The sequence below is a fragment of the Sclerotinia sclerotiorum genome, genomic scaffold (assembly GCF_000146945.2).
Source record: "Sclerotinia sclerotiorum 1980 UF-70 scaffold_2 genomic scaffold, whole genome shotgun sequence".
Lineage (NCBI taxonomy): Eukaryota > Fungi > Ascomycota > Leotiomycetes > Helotiales > Sclerotiniaceae > Sclerotinia > Sclerotinia sclerotiorum.
In genome coordinates, this window is record NW_001820834.1 from 1,854,314 (window position 1) to 1,875,725 (window position 21,412).

Sequence of the window (21,412 nt, forward strand, 5' to 3'; positions counted from 1 at the left end):
TCCTGGTGCAGGTATCATGAGCAACTGCCTATCAACTTTTAGAGATGTTACATAATTATTTGTTGGTCTATAATTAGCTGAGTATTGTTTTGTAGTACAATAATGTTACATCATTGCTAATTATACGCTATTTCTCAACGTATTATGATATCTTCCGCGGATCTAATGACTTCTCTTGCCCTCTCAATATCTCGTTCAATAGCGGGGTCTAGACCTTTGCCCTTCTCTGCCTTGTTCAAGTTTTCACCAACAATCGTTTCGACGTTTCTCACGGCTTTCCTGCCTTTCTCTCTGACCTCCCCTTCCCAGTATGCCCTTGCAGTTTCCCATTTCTTCTGCATTCGCCTCATACTCCATACTATCCCAAAGGCGGCTACAGCCCCCGCTTCATATATCGTGGTGGACATATTACTCACATACATGAGACCGGCAAGGGCTGACGTCATGGATGAAGTACTAAGAGTTTGGAGAACAAGCCTTTGTGCCAAGGCTTGGAGAGCAGGAATAGTAGTTGTAGATAAGAATGTCCTAGCGATTGGAATGTGTAGAGGCCAAGGCTGAGGTATTATCTTCCTCGATGTATCTTCGTCCGCTGCGATAGGAATAACATCTCGAAGTTTTGGTGGAGGAGGTACTCCTTCCGGAAGAGTCTCTTGAACTGGCGTGTAAGCCCAATCAGACTTCTGTATAGAGTCGGAAGGAAGGGGTATGTTTCGATATACACCGGCTTCCTCCGTCCGCCCGGCTAGAAATATGATTTCTTTCTCGGCTTCGGTCAAAAAGCTTCGGCCCAACATATCAGATGTGATCATAGAAACATCATCGACACGCCAAAACAATTTCCACCATCCCAGCTTACGCCATCTCTGACCTCCAAACGCAATGTCTAGTTGATCTCGGAGCTCAGTATGTGCGCGTTCAGACCACGTAGAAAGCGCATGACGGAGTGATGATATTTGGGTAGGCGGTATCTTGGTAGATGAAAAAAGGGACAATTGCCTGGCCTTTTCCGCTTCCAATTCTTTTTCCGCGTTTTGTATGATAGATGAGATTAGTCTGAGAAGAGGTTCTTTAATAGTATCATGATTAGAGGATGCACCTAACTTCATCCAATCGATAACTTCGGGAATACCGCTCGACAACCACTGGTGCTCGTAGGTCATCGCGTTTTCAATGCTCTCACGGAAAGTATGTAGAGCTTCACTTCCGGATTCAATATCAATAGACGGTATAGGAAGGGATTGTGATTCCGCAGTTCGAAAATTAACAGCACTTCCAATAATTTCCCGGTTTGCACCTAGGGGGTACGAAAGGAAAGAAGCTGCTCCCATAATTCCATGCCCAAGAAGAAATGATTTATGTACGGGTGTTGTAACCGGAGTGTAGCGACCCGTACTGGAGGTTGGTATCTCCATTGTCGGTACCAAAACCGCTTCCTCGAAAAGTCCTTGTTCAACGTGTGTTGGAGGGTCTATTTCTAGGACCAAAATCTCCATTTTATGTCCGCTGAACAATGGAGACGATATGTTCATTTCGTGTACCAACCTGCCATTCCGCTCCGAGCTTTCATCCCCATTATGTCCAACCCTTATCAATAATGGCCGGCCCATGCCATCGCCGCGCATTATACCCCGCTCCCATTCCTCCTCTGCCTTCAGAGGATCAGCTAAAATGAGCCTCAGGAGCTCTTTGGCTTTTTTAAGTGAGGTCCCTCCATCTGCCAGTCCTAATATTGCAACTCTTATTGTTTCTTGACCCTCTGGTTGCTCTAGGCCCCTCAATGCAAGTTGTAACCTGGAAATATTGACATAGTTTGTGGCGTATTTTTGTACCTCAAGTAATGCTTCCCGAAGCGCATTGCGGTCTATTTTGGAGATTTTTCGAATTTCATCATTATGTAAAGCTTGTATCGGAGCAGATGATGATTGCCGGACTTGTGATCGAGGACCAGGTAAAAGTTTGCTTTGACGAGGTTGACTTCGAGACCTCTTGGAATATTGGGATAGAGAGCATATCGGACATATATGCGGTTTTTCGAGATTACTCGGCGTTCCAAGAGGTTTTACCCATCCAGCTCTCGCCCTGGGTATTCGTGGAGGCATTATGGTCGAAGGAGGAAAACAAAGTATCAAGATTCATGGGCATCTTAATCTTTGAGATCGCGATTGCGAGCCTTATAACTAAGGCCACAAATTAAGCGTTTCAACAGTAGCAGCTCTAGTTACGTCACAGATGAGAGGAAACAAATGTATATTTTCTGATAAATTAGATATTTCAGTCTCTTGAAGTCCTGTCAAGATCATGATTTATTTAAAGCCATTCCACCGAACGCTCTATCGAGCTCGTCACCTTCTTGATTTGGTACCGCCACAGGTGTTTGTGCTAGACGTGAAGCATCATTACTTGACACATCAACATCCATGAGGTTTCCACCTCCCGCGGCCGTCTTCTTCTCTGGCTCTAAGATTCGCGCATCGCTATCCAGCCATCCAGGGGCTACTCTACGCTTTTCTGCCAATTCTCTTGCAGCTATCGCATCTTCCCATGCCTTCAACTCCCTGTCAGCATCGTCTTGTGCTTTCTGTATGTAAGCTTGTAGTGCTTTGCAAGACGCAATTATTTCATCTGGGTGTGCTGCATGACCCGAAGATGATACGACATATTTGGGCTTGCCGTCGCTAGATGAGGCTGAAGCTGTTGTGGATGACGACGGTAAGGTCGAAGGTAGAGTCTTGTATGTGTATGGAAGAGTAGTTGCAGTAGGCAAAGAAACGAACGGTGAGACTGTCAGCGGCACCTGTGCTAACAGAGGATGGGTACCTAAGTATTGTTAATTGTTTAACTTACTCTATCGGTGAAGTTTGTACATAGGGGCACTCAACGGTTGTCATTCATGATTAAATGGAGCTGTGAAAAAGAGCTATGACCAGTAATTTCCTATCAATTGCCTTTCGATTGTCCGAAGTAATGGTAGATAGATTAAATTAGATTTACCAAGCCATTTGTGCTTATCTTTTCCGAGGGAAGAAATTGAAATGTGTTCTCGAAGGTCGTCTTTAGTGTTGAAGAGCGTTCTTGATAATACCCCTACCTCGAGGACTTTTGACTTCGGAAATGAATTTGTTTGGAAGATTGGTTGCTGTATAAGATAGCAGTACTCCTGTTCCCCAACTGTACGGAGTAGATGTAGTGATTACCATATGATGGAGATATTCTTATTAATGTGTTCTTGAGATTCAATGTCTCTTGATGACTTCTTCTGATGACTGTTAACAATCAAACGATCAAAATCTCTCGTGCAAATGCAATAATACCAGTCTGGATATGACCATTCGAGGGGAAAGATGATGTTCTGTTTATAACCTACCAAACCTTGATCCGTTCTCGTAATGACACTCCGTAAGTTTAAACAGTTGAGTTGGTGTGGATTCATGGGACCGGTGAATGGGTTGGGTTCAAAGGTGGTCGAGGCTTAAAAATCCCCACACCCAAATCGATTTTGCTTAGGTTGGTGAATGAATGGAGCCCGTTGGACCAGACCAAGTAAACTTTACCAAATTCTAGGAGGTTACCTTGTGTGTACTAGGTATAGTATCCTTGGACTTGCCGCCTCTCAAATTTCACTCTCCAGCTTTAACCTTCCCGAAACACAACAACCTGAACCCTTTTAAAACTTATCTGATTGTCAGCCTTGTTGACAGCTGCAACTACCACTGCAACTGCCACTGCATCTGCAACCACAAACGACAGCGACCTCAATATTCTCCATCCTATATTTTAGACTTCAATAGAACTTCTTCGGAGTCTTTGTTTGGATCTACTCAAATCCGCTCAGGAGCTGATACAACTACTAATTTCACGAGGTTAAATTTGTACCTGCTTACCTACTTTATAAGGGTCCATTTCGCCAGTGCTGCAATACACTCTCCTTTCCCTCAACCTCTTTTTGCCATCCGATTTCCTATTCTGATTGCGAAAATTCAGCTACGACTGATCCTTTTGTGACATTAAGGTCACCAACAAATAAAATATTCCATCATTCTTTACACCGTTCGCCATTATGGACGGCGAGGACCAGCTTAAAACCCCGCTGACCCCACTTGCGCCAGCGGGCATCGAGAACAGAATGCAAGTCGATAATGCTTTGCGGGCAATTCACCAGAAGAAACCTGTGCCAGAGATCGACTTTACTCTGCATACTATGGAAGATGGAAGTCAAGTGAGCACAATGGAAAGAGTTTGCAAAGGTATGGTTCAATCTAAGATGCGCTGCCGCCGGTGAACGATGCTGATTATATATGTTTGCAGATGTACAAGCACCTGCTATGGTTCCACCGACAGACCAACAGTTCTTCTCACCACAAGATCCTTCCAAGCCAAATTTACAATTCTTGAAGCAACATTTCTACAGAGAAGGTCGCTTGACCGAGGAACAAGCTCTGTTCATCCTTGAGGAAGGTACAAAAGTATTGAAGCAGGAGCCTAACCTTCTGGAAATGGATGCGCCGATCACTGTGTGTGGTGATGTTCACGGCCAGTATTATGACTTAATGAAACTTTTCGAAGTTGGTGGGGATCCAGCTGAGACCAGATATCTTTTCTTGGGAGATTATGTCGACAGAGGCTACTTCAGCATTGAATGTGTGTTGTATCTTTGGTCTTTGAAGATCTGGTACCCAAACACCTTGTGGTTACTTCGAGGAAACCATGAATGCAGACATTTAACAGATTACTTTACATTCAAGCTTGAATGTAAACACAAGTATTCTGAAAGAATCTATGAAGCATGTATGGATTCATTCTGTGCATTACCTTTGGCTGCGGTTATGAACAAGCAATTCTTGTGTATTCATGGAGGGTTGAGTCCCGAGCTACACACTTTGGATGATCTTAAGAGCGTATGCAAGCCCATTATACCTACTTAGAACATTATTGACTTCAAATTGGCAGATTGATCGATTCCGCGAACCTCCCACTCATGGTCTTATGTGCGACATCTTATGGGCAGATCCACTGGAAGAATTTGGGCAAGAAAAGACCTCCGAATACTTCATTCACAATCACGTCCGAGGTTGTTCATATTTCTTCTCTTACCCTGCCGCATGTAACTTTCTCGAGAAAAACAACCTCCTTTCAATTATTCGAGCACATGAGGCACAAGATGCTGGTTACCGAATGTACAGAAAGACTCGAACAACCGGATTCCCTAGCGTTATGACTATATTCTCGGCACCCAACTATCTCGATGTCTACAACAACAAAGCCGCTGTGTTGAAGTACGAGAACAATGTTATGAATATCAGACAGTTTAACTGCACTCCTCATCCTTACTGGCTACCAAATTTCATGGACGTTTTCACCTGGTCTTTACCCTTCGTGGGGGAGAAGATTACAGACATGTTACTCGCAATCCTCAGCACTTCCTCGGAAGATGAGCTTAAGGATGATCAAACTCCATCAAGCACTTCTCCAGGTCCCATATCACCACCAATTAATGCTGCAATGGATCCGGAATCTATCGAGTACAAGAGAAGGGCTATTAAGAATAAAATTCTTGCAATTGGTCGTCTTTCGCGAGTCTTCCAGGTTTTACGAGAAGAATCCGAGAGAGTAACTGAGTTAAAGACTGCAGCCGGTGGTAGACTTCCTGCTGGAACTTTGATGCTTGGAGCAGAAGGTATCAAGAGCGCCATTAGTAGTTTTGAGGATGCACGAAAGGTCGATTTGCAAAATGAGCGTCTCCCGCCCAGCCACGAAGAGGTCACGAGGCAAACTGAGGAAGGACGGGAGCAAGCATTGGAGAGAGCAAAGAGGGAGGCTGATAATGATAAGGGGTTACAAATGCTCTCCAGAAGGCTTAGCACGTAGGTCGAACTTGAATCCTATTCAGCTATTCTCTACTAACTGATTTTGTGGATAGTGATCGTAAGAAATAATAAGGTACAAATATACAAGGGGAAGAAAGGAATTGGGGATCACATCAGTGACACTTTGGGAAGCTACTATGATGATCGATTACGTCTTGGGATCATCTCAGCTACACTTTGGGAAGCTACCATGAGAATCGATTTAAATCATAGATACATCTTGATGAATTGCGTACAAAGACGTTTGATGAATTAATTGCACACAGCGTCGAGTTTAACACCATTGTTCACTTTTTAGCGTGTGAATCCTTCTCTTTTCCTATTCTTCCTCTCGGCGCGTGTATGTATGAATGACATTGGACAATCTCCAATTCTGTGCAAACGCGAATACCTATTGTGAGTAGCACTCCCACATCATCAGCGTACTATGCTCGAGTTTATAGTAGGTCATGTTGTAGTTTTACAATTGCATTATTTACAGATGTTTCCTTTCATCCGTCTGTATAGCAAGCAGTGCTCTACCTCAATTTCTTTGGTCGTTTCTTCTTCAAGAGGGGTGGGTGGTGGGTTGTTGTGGATTGCTATGTGCTTGCCTTTTTGGTATTACGATTTAGTATTATGAAGTAAGTAGGTGAGTAAGTAAGGCTGGTTTATATGCTATATGTTTGATTTTTTGGGGGAGGGGACTTTTGGTTTTTATTCGAATGTTGATATGGTGTAGGTGTTGATCTGGATGTGTTGGGATTAGAATTGGATGGAGTAAGTGGGTGGGTGAGATAGTGAGGCGAATATGATGAATTTATGAATGACTGGTATAGATGTATTATTTATTCATTTAATTGTTTATGGAATATATCTTGTATATTGTATATTGCATAGTATATGAATAATAAATGGTAAATGAAGTCTGATATTCAATATACAAATAGAATATATCACCGTGATTCGACAATGTATTGGAATTTACTGGATAGTTCGCAGTTAGGTACTTTGGTGAACCTGTCTTCTGAAAGATTTATTAATAGGATACAGAAAAGAAAAGAAAATAAAAGATTGGTATATTTTTTTATGTTGATGGTTTGTTAATTAGTGGTGGAGTGAGGAGGATGGCAGCGGAGGAGAATGCTGGTATAGGTGAGGGTTTGAGTAGAGGATAATGTGGAATGTTTATGTGGATATGTATTGTTTTTTTATTGTGTAGATATAGAGGGGGAGATGGAGGGGAAGATAGAGGGGGAGACGAAGATAGAAATAGAGATGGAAATGGGTATGGAGATGGGTAGTACATTGTTGCATTTCATATGGCTGGTTGTTTACAAGGAAAGATGCATGAGAATTCAAACAGTTCTTTTTCCCAAGTGATCACTGGATAGTCGACATTATGATATATGATGGATATCTAGTGAATTGATGTGATGATATGATGGCATTAGGATGGGGGAGTTTTCGCAGGTAACGGGCGACTTTATTTTCTGTAGTGATTACAATGCAAATTTTTATTCTTGATAAAGATACAGTAGCTAGATTAGAAGACAGAAAGAAGGTTTTTAGAAGAAAAGTTGCATTGTTATTGGCATTCGCTGTCGTTGTTTTGATAAAGAGTCGTAGTATTGAACCATGTGATGTCGTTGGATATCTAGATGAATGCTCATAATTTTGCCCTCCATCTTATAGAGAAATAACATCCAGGAAATACTTGGGGAGTGACTAATCATTTTCAGATACTCGTAAATACTCAATCGATTCTTGGATTTGACATCATACGATGATGATGAGTAGAAGAAAACATGTGTAGTCGACTATCTAAGAAATTCAGCCAATTTTGTGAACAGCCCTATGATGATTTAATCCCAAACATCATTGCAGTTTTTTCGGTGGAATTTAGAAACCTGCTTCCAGTCTTCGATGAAGAACCTCGGAAATCATAGAATCCATGACATCATGTATATGCATTCCCAAAGCACCCACGAACAATAAATCCTTTGCCAAAACCAGCTCTCAACTCGAGATCCGATCCGAGAATTTCGCGGGAAAATATCGGAAAAACTTGGCAAGCGAACTCCTTTTCCGCTCCTTTTCCGTATAGAAGTAGCATACATTAATCCATTATGTGAAAATCCTCATTTACAAAAGAAAAGAACCCGAGAAAAATGTTTCCTGCTGGCTTGACATGGAGCTTATCATCGCAATATATGCGAAAACCCGAGATCTTGAGAAAAATAAAAAGGTGGCCGTTCACCTCGCCTAAATCGAAGAGCTCATCGAATCCTGGTATTGCGTGCTTAACACACCTCGAACCTTCAACTTTTGCATTGTTGGTTTTGTGCTCCAGGAACTCACTTGAAGACAAGAGAGCAGATGAAAAGAAAGAGAGAAAGCATTATATATGGCTATTGGGGAGTACATTCCATGTATAATTAAGAAGTTGAGAGAAAGGCCCTGTTGGAGAAAGGGGGAAGAAGAATATTGTGATTTTTGAACTTAGCGACGTGTCGCCCAAAATGAAGAAATACTTTTACATGCATACCTAGTACATAACTACTCTTTGTGGAACCCCCACTCGCCAGGGTGAGCAGCTCGGAAAAAAATTACAGATTTGTACTGATTGATGTCTATCCACCCCTCCATCAATTGTGACACTGGTGGTTTTTCACTAAAATGCGTGGCTGTATTGATGTATTCCTATTGCATGGATGATGTTTGCAATTTATTCAGCTTGCGTATCTGGGAGCTAGTTAAGAAGTAATGATTGGAAGAGTGGCATATATCGTTGGACTCGGAACACCTCCGCAAGAAACCAAAGCTGCTAGCCGCTGTGTCTACTCCACTCATCAATTATTTTTTAAATCTGGCAAGACGCCATCGACGCATGTTACACCCAATCGGAAATTTGTTCCTCGGACTTTAAGTAGTTACATGTTGGTTAAAGTGGGCTGGTTAGAGGAGGTTCAAAAGTTCTTCGATCTCGACTTTCTTTGTCCTGTTCGAAAAGATTCAATATTTCGTAATACCTTTGTTTTGTTCGGTCCTTTTTGTTAGAAAGGGTGGTGGCTTGGTAACTGAAGTTCGCTGATTGCACGAGTATTCACGATTTTATACACAGACGGAATCGAGCCTATTTTGGCGGTTCGTGAACTTCGTCTGGACCGTTCGTTATCAATCTGGAGTTTTTGTCACTCTAGGAATTCGCCGGTGTCACGTCGCCACAATTCTGGAATGCTGAAACAAGTTACGCACATTCGCTATAGTCGTACTTGAATTTCCTCAATAGAGGAAGAGAGCAAGGCAACATATAAAAAGCTGCGGAACCGTTGATCGAATCAGTCTATCTTTTCCCATTCCCACGTTTAGAAACATACTAAATCAGGAAATCCCACGCACATTTTCGCCTCCTCCACTAGATGCTGGTCTAGGGCGGTCCTCCCGCATGCCTGGGATCCATTCACCTGCGCGTTACAACGACCACCCTCCCACGACCTGACCCTGGAACTTTCTCCACGCTATCGCATATAGATAGAGCATACTAGATATTGTCTATACGCTCTAACGCCAATAGTCATCCATAAATTAGACATATCCCACTCGTCGAAAATTGAGTTCCAGCTTTGTGCTCGGGTCAACTGACGACTTCTCGTGATAAATACCTTGAAGATTGTGTGATCTCTGCATCTCCGGTGTATTTATTTTTTGCCCTGTCACACGTAATTGGCAGGAGGATTTACAATATAAGAAGCCGCGATGACGGTCACCCAGATATATCCTTCCATCGCCCCGCTGCCGATAACAGAATCGGATCTTCTCTATCATCCGCAACATTTCGATCCTCAATCGCAAACACTTTTTCAGCAGCAGCAAGAACAACAACAACAACAACATTCATATCTAGATCCTGCCCTCGCTCAACATGATCTCAGAATATTCACTCAAGGGCTGGCGCATAATCCGAGCTATGATACCCCATTAGCGCCATATCCTGCCTCGGATAGTAGTGATGGTTCGATGGATTTTTGTGGAGGAGCGATGAATTGGATTAATGGAAGGAGTGCCAGTGAGTTTCTTTTGCTTGCGTCTTCGATATTGTGGGCGGTTCAACAGGCCTGTAAGAGATGGAAAAAAGAGCTTGTGTTCTAGAAAGAAGTGTCCGGACAATATAATGGCATTCAACAATGCCCAATATTCCTCGCAGATCATTGAAACCCATGAATTTCTAGATAATAACTTCCTTAGATATGCCCACGGATACATATCTTTATAATCAAACCTCTCCATCGGCGCCTCCGTATGCTCTAGCACTTACGTCACCCACGCAATCGCTTTCCCCACGGGAACCGAATGCAAAACGCGATGCATCAACTGCAGCCTCAGCACGATTTCGCCAGAAAAAGAAACAAAGAGAAAAGATTTTGGAGTTGAATGTTAAGCAACAACAGGAGAGAATCGGGATGATGGAATGTAGAATAAAGGAATTGGAGGGCGAGAACGGATTTTTGAAGGAACTAGTAATGGGCAGGATTAAGTGGAAAGAGGAGAAAGGGAAAGAGGAGAGTAAAAGAGATGGAAATGAGGAAGAAAAAGACAATGGGGAGACGGAGTAAATTGTATATATAGCTACTCTGCTGCTGCACATAAAGAAGAGCATAGAGAGTGAACATTGCTTGAAGTTTTGCTTGACTGTGCGGAATCGAACAGCATTTGTCTGAGGATGGGGTACATACCGCAGAACTTTGTGAGACTTTTGTCGGTGGAATAGGCAGCCTGATGAAATCTTCCTAGGCCTTCAATACGAATTTGATGTTTTTGAAAGTAGCGGTCCAATATAATGAACGGCTTACATATACTCACTCACTTGAGGCAAAACACCAAACACTATGGCAGCTTCGTTTAATTAAACGATCAAAAAAGATGCAGTCCATGGCCAATTCCATGATTGGACTCACCCAGAATATGTAGGATTCAATTGGAACTTGTTTTAGTACCTAACTTAACTGACCATGAAACTTCCACCCCTTCGGGTTAAAGTTGATCCGAGAATCGGCATTTCTCCGGCATCAACTTCAGCCTTACAGGAACAATTCGAGGAATATTTATTTTTAGGGACTTTCTGCGAAACATAATATCCACTGAGTCGAGCCAGAAGGAATAGGAATCGCAACCTTGGAGGCTTTAGATACCTCAATTTCACTCTCTCCACCAAAGACTCATTATGCCCTTGTCAACTATACACTCGGCGCCAGCTTTGGACTCATTCACACCTTTAGTAGAACACCAAACGCAAACACCAAGTACATTTTACGATGCTAGACCTATATTACATTATCACGCTCAGGGTGCGCGCGTGGTTGCTTACGGAGAATATATAAAAGAATTACCTTTTTTTGCAGACGGCCCGGCGCAAAGTACAGAAGCTGCAGCAGTAGAGATTGTCGACGCCTACATATCCACTGAGTAATTGTTCATCTACCACCACTTCATTGCGCAAAAGCTGACTTTGGTTGTTGTCTAGGAACGTTACCATATTCAATAATGCCACTTCGGCTGGACTCGCCATTCCTTATACTTCCATATCTCTACACGCCATTCAACGACTGCCTGATCCTACTGATGCTTCAAAAGGTGAGGTGACTGGGCTGTTCATGCAACTGGAGACACCCCCTCCTGCTGGAGAAGATATACCATCGATTATCGAGTTGGTTCTTATTCCCGCTGAATCGGAATCTACAAAAACCGTGTTCGAGGCTTTGTCCAACTGTTCAAATCTTGTACCAGACGAAGAGGATGAAGATATGGAAGGGGGAGGCGCCGAGATTCAATTTGAGGGCAACATTGGATACGAAGGTATCAGTGGACTACCTGGAGTACAACAAGGAGCTACAGATGGTGGATTACCCCCTCCATTTCCTGGCAGTGGTGGCTGGATTACTGCGGAAAATGTTTCGGAATATTTTGATGCGGAGGGTAATTGGATTGGGGGTGAAGATTCCAATGAAATTGAAGTACTTGGTGATGGTGCTGGAAGAGTTAGGGGGCATGATGAGATGGACGGTGATGCGGAGACAAATGGCTACAAGGAGGGAGATGAGGCTAGTAAACGCCCAAGGACCGATTGAAAAAGCCGAAAGGCAACGCATTCTATTTGCGGAAGTCCATATCGGAAACCCGGCCTGAATGATTAAGCCGTCTCATGTCTCAATCAATAACAAGTTTCCTTCACGAGAGGTTGAAGCCACAAGAAGAGGTACTCTGGATCTTTATGCTGGAGCACTAACGCTTATGAAACGAGAAAAAGCCTTGCAAACAAATACCCAATTGACTGCTTGAAGGAACTCAAGTTATCAAAAATAATATAGCACGACGATGCTATGGTGAATATAAAACAATACAACATACTTGCGTATTTGTACCTCTTCTGTGTGGTGATCAGAAATAATACCTGGCATCCCAATATACTGCATGGCTGGCGTTCCGTTTAATTCATACTGCATTCAGCGGGTCGTCAGCCTTGAGTCGGGCTCTTTATAGCCAGGGTCTTATACTACCTTCCACTTGTTATTTTTTGTCTTTGAAGTACCTTTGAACTGGAACGGCCGAATTTCGAATGACTTATGTTCTTTACTCAAGGGTCTTGCAAAACTCCGATGCATCAGGGCCTGGCAAAGCAGTATTCTTCTCTGCTTAATAAATTCAAATCTCTTTCCGTTTTCGGTTCACTCTTGAGCGGCTATATACCTTTTCTTTCTGGGAATCGCGATGATAGTCTCATTCGAGGATAGAATTTGCTACATTGCACCGTTGGTCTAAAGTCCACCAGATATTGACACAAAAACACGAAAAACAAGTTAGTTTACATGGTCACCCCCTCGACTGGCCCACGAAACCATTGACTTCTACTTGCAGCCATACCGCTTACCGTGTCCAAACTAGAATTGCCTATAATATCGAAGACAGAAATGTTGGAACGGAATTCCTTTTTAAACCAACCCCTTAAGCTGACCGCCAGAAGCGAATCAACTCCATAAACATGAATCGGTCTCGTTGTGTCAATACTATCCACAGGAATACCCAGAGCACCCGATAGCTTCTTCAACAATCCTGCTTCAACGATTCCGACAGCTTCTGGCAGGCTCTTGGCTTTAGATAGGAGCTCCGCATAGTCCAATTGCTTATTCGCAGTAGCCAAGCCAGATGGGCTACTATCTTGCGATCCGCCGATTGTGAGTGCTCTCCACAATGATCTTTTTAAGATCTGAGGAAAGTCTTTACCTTTCGTGTTGGCATATCCAGGAGTGGCAACGCCGACAACAGTTTGGCAATTCAGCTCGTTGATATTACGAGCGGGGTTACAGTAGTAATCGAGTATTCCGCATAGACTTACTTGTGAAATCGGGATCAAGAAGCCGGCCGAGTCAAGCCCTTTCTCCACATCTTTATTTTCAGCCACTGTTCCCGCAGATTCAATCCACCCAAGGTCTAGGGACACTGCCTTTTCACCTGCTGCGAGTCGAGCGCGCGCAAGCGCATCCATGAAGGTATTTCCTGCTGCATAGTTGGCTTGTCCTCCAGTACCTACAACTCCCGTTATGGAAGAGAGTAAGATGAAGAACTCCATCCCTTTTGGTAACAGCGAATGAAGATTCCAGGACCCCTGGACCCGAGGCTGTATTGTTGTGCACCATTGATCGTAACTCATTTGCTCAAACGTGGAGTCCTGAATACTGTCAGCCGGGAAAATGTTTGGACAAATCAATTAGCCTACCTGTAGGACCATAGATCCTTGAAAGCACCCTTTTATTGGCGGGAGTAGTTTCTCGCACGTCTGCAGTACCTCCAGAAGCTGTTCAAATGAACTCACATCACATTTTGGGCACTCGATGCGAACTCCTTGACTTTGCAAGTCTTTAATCAGTTCTTGAGCTGGCCCAATTCGCGGACCGGAGCGGGAGAGTAGAAGTAAATTCTTAGCCCCCCTACCAGCCATCCAACGAGCGAGACTTCTTGCAAGACCTCCGAAACCTCCAGCTATCATATAGGTCGCATTCTCATCAAATTGATAATCCGGATTCGTTGTGAGCAAAGACTGGGTTATGTTAGTGTGAACTGGAGAATATCCCAGTTATCAACACATACCTCCACGTAGTCATCTTGGGAGACCGTAATCACAGTCTGTCCCACTTGCTTCTCACTATTTAATTCTCGGAGTTCATCAACAATCTCCGAAACTGGACGAGTCTTTAAGGGAGATGCTGGTGTTACAATGTCTCCTCTAACCAGCAAAGATATTGCTTCGAGTGACCTACGAATCTGCTCGGGATGAGCCCTTGCCACAAGGGCCATATCCTGACTATGAACGGATAGTTTTCTACCTGTGATTACTTTTGAGATTCGAAGCTCATGTTGTTGCATCTGAACGAAGTGGCCGAATGGTTTGGTGCATTCTGCCGAGGCAAGTTGTCCACTATCAGGCAAAGAGTTTAATACCACATCAACTCCAGACCCTGTTATCTTGAGAATATGATCGGCAAAGCTCGTTTCTCGAGAGTCGAAAATACAATTTTCAGGTACATTATAAGCTTTCAATAACAGCATCTTCTTTTCAATTGAGTCAACGGTCACAAAAGCAACGGCCCCCATGTATTGGGCTATCTGCAGAGCCGCTTGCCCAATTGCATCCGCCGCAGAATGGATTAACACTGTTTGATTTCTGCGTAATCCAGCCAGTCCAATCATTGCATAATACGCAACCGAGAAAGGGAGCGATATTCCAGCGGCATCTGCAAAAGATTGCCCGACTGGAATCCTCGAGAACAGCCTGCTGTCGCTTCTTTTGAATGTACTGATATCCCCAGTGCCAATGCCGTACACTTCTTCACCGATTTGAAGGTCAGATTCTTCTCCAGACTTCGTCACAATACCGGCATAACCTGCGATGAAGCCAACAGAACCCATCTTCACTACTCTTTGACAATCATATGGATCCAACGCAATTGCTTTAACCTGGATCTCCACTTCTTTGAATCCGATTTGTGTTTCCTTCTCGTCTTCAATGAAAATTGAAGCTTGCAATGCGTTGCTCATATCAAGTCGAAGTGGCGGGGACTTTCCTATAGTTTGCGATACTGTATGCTGCTGTTCCGAGAACTTTTGAGCATGGGCATTCAAATAGTCAGCTGCGATGGCTCTGTTGATGACTATTTGATTGCCATTTTCGCGATACTCCAAATCCAAATCACAGACCTTTGTTGATATAACCTTCTCAAATACTCGAAAAATGTTCCTTGTGACGGTTTCTGGACTGGTGTTATTTTCAAGTGCGAGGGTGACGAATTTTTGGTCGCTATACTCCGTTCTGAGAACACGAGCAAGGCCGTCAATCATGTTGAATTTCGCTTCCGAGTCACTCTGGCAATCTTTCTTTGCCCACAGCATGCCATTGCAAGTCGTAAGTAAGGAACGCAGTGCATAAAAGGTTGATTCATCGAGGGATCCTATTAATGACGAGCCGAGCTCAGCCAAACAAATGCAAAATTTGTTGGTTAAATCATGATTTGCTAGCTCGGATAGCTGGAAGACCCCTGTCGTTCTATATCCACTTGAGCCAAGTCTGTTCACCAACTCTTTTGTAATAGCTGTATTAGCGTCTCCGTCTTCTACAACAATAACAGTCTCCGGCAGCATTGAGGTGGTAATGTCCTCAATGGCTGTAGAGACGACAACACTGCATACCTGGCTTTGAGGCTCATCGCAGTCATTGACGACTACATCTGTTCCGGAAAACCCGTTGCGACGTAGGACATTGTTCCACTCATCACTAGAAATGCAAGGACCTGAAGAGCGGTACTCGTCTGTGCTAAGCCACCATCCTGGCAATGTGCCAAAAACGAATTGAGGAGCCCAAGAGTTCCCGGTGATCTCGATTAGTACAAGTTTTCCATTTTTCTTTAGTAACTTGCGTACATTGCGAACCGTAATATCAAGTTGCTCAGTGGCATGGAGCACATTAGCAGCTATGACGAGATCATACCTTCCTACCTCGCATCCCTGTTCTTCTGGGTCGATTGAAGCATCCAAGAGCAAGAATTGAAACCGAGGTTCTTCATTTTCGAACTTTTGCCTAGCGGCTTCAAAAAATGATGGGGAAATGTCTGTGAAATCGTACTCCGAGATTGCACTTGTAGCCTCATTGTCTGCTCCTCTGATGAGGGCAGATCTCAGGATATGATCAGTGGTGGATCCCGTACCTGCGCCAATCTCGAGGACTTTTAGCCCAGGACGTTTGTAGGCTATTAATTCGACTACACGAGCTAGCGTCGTCTCGACTCTGATGTTGACCTCTTGATAATACCTTGATGCTAGATCCGTCTGGAAGAGGATCTCTAGGGGATCAACATTTCCTTTGAGGACATTGACGATATTCCTTCCAACCTCGACGAATATTTCCCCTTCGGCATTCGCATTCTCCACACTGTTCATGATCAAATCGATTGCTTCAAGCTCAGCGGGACCGGTAGAACCTTGTGGGTCATATTGCTGGTTCGCTGGAAGCCCTAAGCTCGCAGTATATTCATTCATCCATTGCACGTACCTTTGGTAATGTGGTCTTGTGCCGTCCAATTCTGTGGAATCCACCTTTGCTTGAATTTCAAGACTGAAATGGGTTAACAATAGAGACATGTCTTCATAAAACTGCGAGAGATCCTTTATCGGAACACCTTTTCGGCAGTATTCTCTAGCCATGGCTTGGTCCAACAAATCGATATCAGGTTTCCAATCAATGTTGTAACAAAGCTTCTGCTGCTTGATAATCTCGTCTTTATTGCTCCCGGAATCCACAAATGTGGTTTCCAGTCCGGAAATAGCTACCATACCTTCTCCAGTATCACAATCGGCAGCGTACACCGTGGAAATATTGCCACGGGGTATGTCCTCATCGATCTTGCCATACACGCGAATGGTATCAGTCTTTGGATAGCTAACGCCAGTGCCTGCAATCCAAACTGACGCCACATGGGTAGGAACAGCTGTTGGCAACTTATCTTTATGTTCTTGGGCGAGAGAAACTAGTATGGTTTGAAGCATAGCGTCCAATGTAATAGGATGGATAATATGATCTTGACGATGGTTTGAATCGTCCACAGCTGTCCATCGGAATGCTTCAACGTCTGCGCAAGCTTCTAAATTTGGCCCTGTGGAGATTTTGTCCAAGGATTGGAAAGTAGAGCCAAATTTTAACCCCGTGGCATCAAATTTCTTGTAAATTTGATCCGCTTCTATGGTTTGATTGCACCTCGTAACGCCCGCTTCAACCGCGTCTCTGACCACACTGGCTTTGGAACTCGAAGTTGGGTTAAGGCTTTCCTTTAGCGACTCATATTGAACTTGTATCATTCCATGGCAGTTCTCCTCCCATCGTTCATTTTGCAGTGTGGACAACGTGAACTCGGCAAACAGGGATGTCTTGTCAAATTTGTCCTCCAATGGAGTTATATGAAAAACTGACTCAACGCCGTGATCATCAGACGCAACGCGCAAGGGAGCTAGGAAGGAGGCATTCTTAATCAGGTAGCCTTTTACGCTCTCACCGGGGCTGGCGATTTGTTTTGCAGCTTCGATTGCCATCACAAGCATACCAGCGGCCGGGTATATTGTTGACTCATTTACTACGTGGTCTTGAATCCATGGTGTCTCTGAAACCCTGGTTATTTTTCGCCATTTCATGCCTTGTGCATTTGAACCCACAATTTCCGTCCCCAGAAGATCTAAACGAGGCTGTTTGCGAAGTTTATAATTCTTTCCAAGATCACTCTCGTGCCAATGCCGAGTAGAATGATCGAAGGGATATGAGGGTAAATCCGCCAAGACTTTTGGTTGACTCCGTTGATCAGCCATATTGACCTTTTCGATATCAACGGGGTATCCGAGACAAGTCAAAGATCCAACAGCATTTAGCAAGGTAGTGATTCCATCTAATTTGCGCTTCAGCACCGAGCCATAACTCACTTCTTTTCCATTGGCGATTGTAGCAAGTGTGTCCTTTATAGGACCTTGGAGAGCGGAATGCGGACCTATTTCGAGAAGGTCGAAAAGTTTACGCTTTTTGCGTTGTCCAAAGTGGATACTATTTTTGAAAAAGCCAGAACATGTAACTGCCTTAATCAAGGCTTCTGAAAATCTGACTGGAGACACCATGTTTTGCACCCAGTATGATGCTTTCTTGAGCTGGTCGGATTGTACTTCGCATCCTGTAACAGAGGATATCATAGCTGCCCGCAGAGAATTTTTGTTAGACTCCAATCCATCTATCATCGACAAATATCTTTCAGAAATTTGATTCATATGGCTAGAGTGATAAGCGACAGGGACTTTTAGTTTCCGGTTGAACACTCCTTCTGCGTCTAATTTCTGCTTGAGTTTGCTTATGCCCGCCTCATCGCCAGAAATTGTGACGCTTTTAGGACTATTGATGCATGCCACCACAACATGTACGGAGGGACAGTCTCTTAACAGTGAATCTATGTAAGCCATAGCCTGAGTCTCTGATAATCCTGCAGCAAGCATAGCACCGTGTCGAGATGTGTCATGCGCAAGACCTTCCGCCAACTTGCCCCGAAAGTATGCCACTTTACAAGCTGACAACATAGAAAGTGCTCCAGACGCATAAGCAGCGGCAATTTCTCCCGAAGAGTGGCCAATAACAGTTGCTGGGAATATTCCAAAACTGTGGAGGAGATCCACTATGGCAACCTGCATCGCTGTGCATATTGTCTGGCTCAGTTCTGAATTATTGATCTTCGAGGCTTCGTCATCTTTCAGCAGCTCCTCTAAAAGTGACCACTTGCATCCAATATTGCTAAGATGACTTTCAAACACCTTGAGCGATTCATGGAAAACGGGATATGCCATCAATTCATGACCCATCTTGGCATATTGCGCGCCTTGACCTGTGAACACGAAACCAAGGCCCTGCTCTTTCCGGCATCGTACTGGTTTTGAAATTGTATATTTTAGGTTTCGAAGGGTCAAAACTGAGCTTGAAACTGAGAATGATTTCCAGCTCAATGAACTCCTTCGAACTGCCAGTGTATATGCAAGGTCAGCCATATAGGAAGAGTTCTTGGGCGTTTCGTCCCTGATATCAGAGAAGTGCTCTGCAAAGTCTCTAGACATCTTCTCCATTCCTTTCTCGTCTGAAGTAGACCAGATGAGCAATTTCGGAATGTCAGTGTTAGATGCGGGCCGGATGATAATTTGGCTGCTTCCAGATTCCCATTTTACAGAACCTTCCGGGTTTGATTCTCGAATAGAAGCTATATCATCCCATTGGCCGATGTGTGGAGATAGCATCCCGGGCAAAGTGGGCGAGATTATACTATCGATAGCGGGTCGAAAGCCTGCTGTCTGGTGGTTTCCAGAAATACCACGCATAGTCATGAAGTTATATGCATCATCGAGAACAACATGAGCGTTAGAACCACCCAACCCAAAGGAATTGATAGAAGCTCTTCGCAGACCATCAACAGGCCATGGTATGCATTCTTGTGGAAACTAATTTGTGATCAGACAGTTATTCGAGAGAAAGATGTGACTTGACTCACTGCTAAATTCAATTTTTTGGCATCAATTTTGGGATTGAGCTTCTCAAAATTGGCATTTGGAGGTATGACACCTTTTTCCAAAGCCAAAATGGTTTTTATGAGGCCAGCAATTCCACTAGCTCCTTCCAAGTGACCAATGTTCGATTTTAACGCACCACTAGGAAGGGTTAGTTGGCAGGAAGCAAGCTGGGATACCAATTGACCTACACATATATGGGGTTAGTAGATGATCTACCCTCTCCTAAAACTCGGCCAATTGCCAATGCCTCAATAGGGTCTCCTACTGCAGTTCCAGTTCCATGAGCTTCAAAAAAGGTAGTGCTATGAAATTCTAGACCAGCTGATTCATAAGTATCCCTAATCAAAGCCTCTTGTGCATCCTGACATGGAGTCGTGAGGCTAGATGTTCTCCCATCCTGGTTAGTCCCAGTGGCACGAATAACGGCACGAATAGTATCGCCATGTGCTATAGCGTCTGACAGTCGTTTGACAACAATAACGCCACATCCCTCTCCTCTCCCGTAGCCGTTTGCTCGGGAGTCGAAACTGTAACTTTTGCTGTCAGGTGACACAAGATTCAAATTTGACAGAAGAAGTAATTGTTCTACAGAAGAGATAATATTTGAACCACCCACGATAGCCATGGAAGATTCTTTGCTCCGCAGACTTTGGCATGCAAGATGTAAAGCTACTAGACTGCTGGAGCAAGCTGTGTCGACATGCATACTTGGACCTCTCAAGTTATATGCCCAGCTAATCCGATTTGCGAGAATTGAGAATGTATTTCCGGACGCTGCGTGCTTGGATAATCTTTCTGGGTCCTTCAAGGACATTATTCGGAAGTCATCGCAGAATGATGCACTAAATACTGCTGTTTTTGATCCATTGATGGAGTCCAGTGGTATTCCAGCTGAAGAGATAAGAATCAGCTTCGTGAGTCTGGTGCATTGATCATATTTGAAACAAAATGTGGCCATTAAAAAATGTACATACCATTCTCGAGGGCCCCATATGAGACCTCCAGCATCAATCTTTGTTGTGGGTCCATAGAAGCGGCTTCTGCTGGTGATATCGAGAAAAATGGGGCATCGAAGGTAGCTAGGTCCTGCTTAAGAAAATATGCTCCCCGGTGAGTTATCTTGTTAATTGTTAGCAGTAGCTCTCTGCTTCATGGGAATAAGCTCACTGTGTCGACTCTAGCTTTATCTGGATGATAGAATGCATCTATATTCACTCTATCTTTTGGTATCTCTGTCATAGCGTTCCTTTTCTCTGCCATCATCTTCCAGAATGCCTTAGGCGAAGTAGCATCTTCGGGGAATTCAAAAGACAGGCCAACTATAGCTAATGGCTCCATAATATCAGATTCAAATTGAAATGAGTGGTCACTGGAAAAGATAGGTGGTGTAGATAAGGAATTGAAGTTATTGGTTGTCTCATCGGGAACTTGGGAATTCTTTTGAAAGTTCGACATGTTGAAAATTTATTTTGAGTCGTCTTAGTAGTATAGTTGGAATCTAAAATGGAGTATGCAGAAAAGATTCTATTATGTGCGATAGCGAAATACATATAGATAGGGAAGCTGTACTCGACTTTTATCAACAGATGTCCCAGGGGAAACGAGACAGCTGAGAGAACATCATCGGTGAGCGAAAACATTACATAGGTGCAAAGTCACTATGCGTGGGGTCCATGACCGAAAATCGCTCAACCTTCCTCCTTGAAAAGCAGAGATAGCCTTGTAGTATCTTCACAATAATAAGTATGACTAAATTATGATTAATTTGATATCGGGCGGATTTCCTGATAGAGTAATAACATAATCATTCGGTTAAAACATGACATGCATATGTCAGAACGGGGCGCCACGGATTGGGGCACAGTGACACACCAACCATGGATTCTGGCAGATAATTTACTCGGTTAGCTTCAACCTGAAGAAATTACACAGCCAAG

General features: G+C 43.7%; 8 protein-coding genes across 8 annotated transcripts; 4 read left to right on the top strand and 4 right to left on the bottom strand.

Annotated features, from left to right (window-relative positions):
- Window positions 1–134: 134 nt before the first annotated feature.
- SS1G_01785 (hypothetical protein) lies at window positions 135–1,532 on the bottom strand (the record flags this gene model as incomplete). Its single annotated transcript, XM_001597541.1, has 1 exon — window positions 135–1,532. One exon carries the CDS (start codon window positions 1,530–1,532, stop codon window positions 135–137), a length of 1,398 nt encoding a protein of 465 aa, XP_001597591.1.
- Window positions 1,533–2,299: 767 nt separating this feature from the next.
- SS1G_01786 (hypothetical protein) lies at window positions 2,300–2,895 on the bottom strand (the record flags this gene model as incomplete). The annotated part of the gene is made up of 2 exons (XM_001597542.1): window positions 2,300–2,820; window positions 2,883–2,895. 2 exons carry the CDS (start codon window positions 2,893–2,895, stop codon window positions 2,300–2,302), a joined length of 534 nt encoding a protein of 177 aa, XP_001597592.1.
- A 494-nt stretch (window positions 2,896–3,389) lies between these two features.
- Window positions 3,390–3,781, top strand: SS1G_01787 (predicted protein; the record flags this gene model as incomplete). Its single annotated transcript, XM_001597543.1, has 2 exons — window positions 3,390–3,399; window positions 3,702–3,781. 2 exons carry the CDS (start codon window positions 3,390–3,392, stop codon window positions 3,779–3,781), a joined length of 90 nt encoding a protein of 29 aa, XP_001597593.1.
- A 345-nt stretch (window positions 3,782–4,126) lies between these two features.
- SS1G_01788 (serine/threonine protein phosphatase 2B catalytic subunit) lies at window positions 4,127–5,936 on the top strand (the record flags this gene model as incomplete). Its single annotated transcript, XM_001597544.1, has 4 exons — window positions 4,127–4,247; window positions 4,309–4,898; window positions 4,951–5,864; window positions 5,921–5,936. 4 exons carry the CDS (start codon window positions 4,127–4,129, stop codon window positions 5,934–5,936), a joined length of 1,641 nt encoding a protein of 546 aa, XP_001597594.1.
- Window positions 5,937–7,414: 1,478 nt separating this feature from the next.
- Window positions 7,415–8,180, bottom strand: SS1G_01789 (predicted protein; the record flags this gene model as incomplete). Its single annotated transcript, XM_001597545.1, has 3 exons — window positions 7,415–7,666; window positions 7,840–7,940; window positions 8,159–8,180. 3 exons carry the CDS (start codon window positions 8,178–8,180, stop codon window positions 7,415–7,417), a joined length of 375 nt encoding a protein of 124 aa, XP_001597595.1.
- A 1,425-nt stretch (window positions 8,181–9,605) lies between these two features.
- On the top strand, window positions 9,606–10,462 carry SS1G_01790 (predicted protein; the record flags this gene model as incomplete). Its single annotated transcript, XM_001597546.1, has 2 exons — window positions 9,606–9,915; window positions 10,095–10,462. The coding sequence occupies 2 exons, from the start codon at window positions 9,606–9,608 to the stop codon at window positions 10,460–10,462; spliced, it is 678 nt and encodes a 225-aa protein (XP_001597596.1).
- Window positions 10,463–11,070: 608 nt separating this feature from the next.
- SS1G_01791 (hypothetical protein) lies at window positions 11,071–11,974 on the top strand (the record flags this gene model as incomplete). The annotated part of the gene is made up of 2 exons (XM_001597547.1): window positions 11,071–11,312; window positions 11,371–11,974. 2 exons carry the CDS (start codon window positions 11,071–11,073, stop codon window positions 11,972–11,974), a joined length of 846 nt encoding a protein of 281 aa, XP_001597597.1.
- A 734-nt stretch (window positions 11,975–12,708) lies between these two features.
- On the bottom strand, window positions 12,709–20,930 carry SS1G_01792 (hypothetical protein; the record flags this gene model as incomplete). The annotated part of the gene is made up of 7 exons (XM_001597548.1): window positions 12,709–13,572; window positions 13,717–13,941; window positions 13,992–19,406; window positions 19,457–19,613; window positions 19,664–20,366; window positions 20,450–20,561; window positions 20,643–20,930. The coding sequence occupies 7 exons, from the start codon at window positions 20,928–20,930 to the stop codon at window positions 12,709–12,711; spliced, it is 7,764 nt and encodes a 2,587-aa protein (XP_001597598.1).
- Window positions 20,931–21,412: the final 482 nt, after the last annotated feature.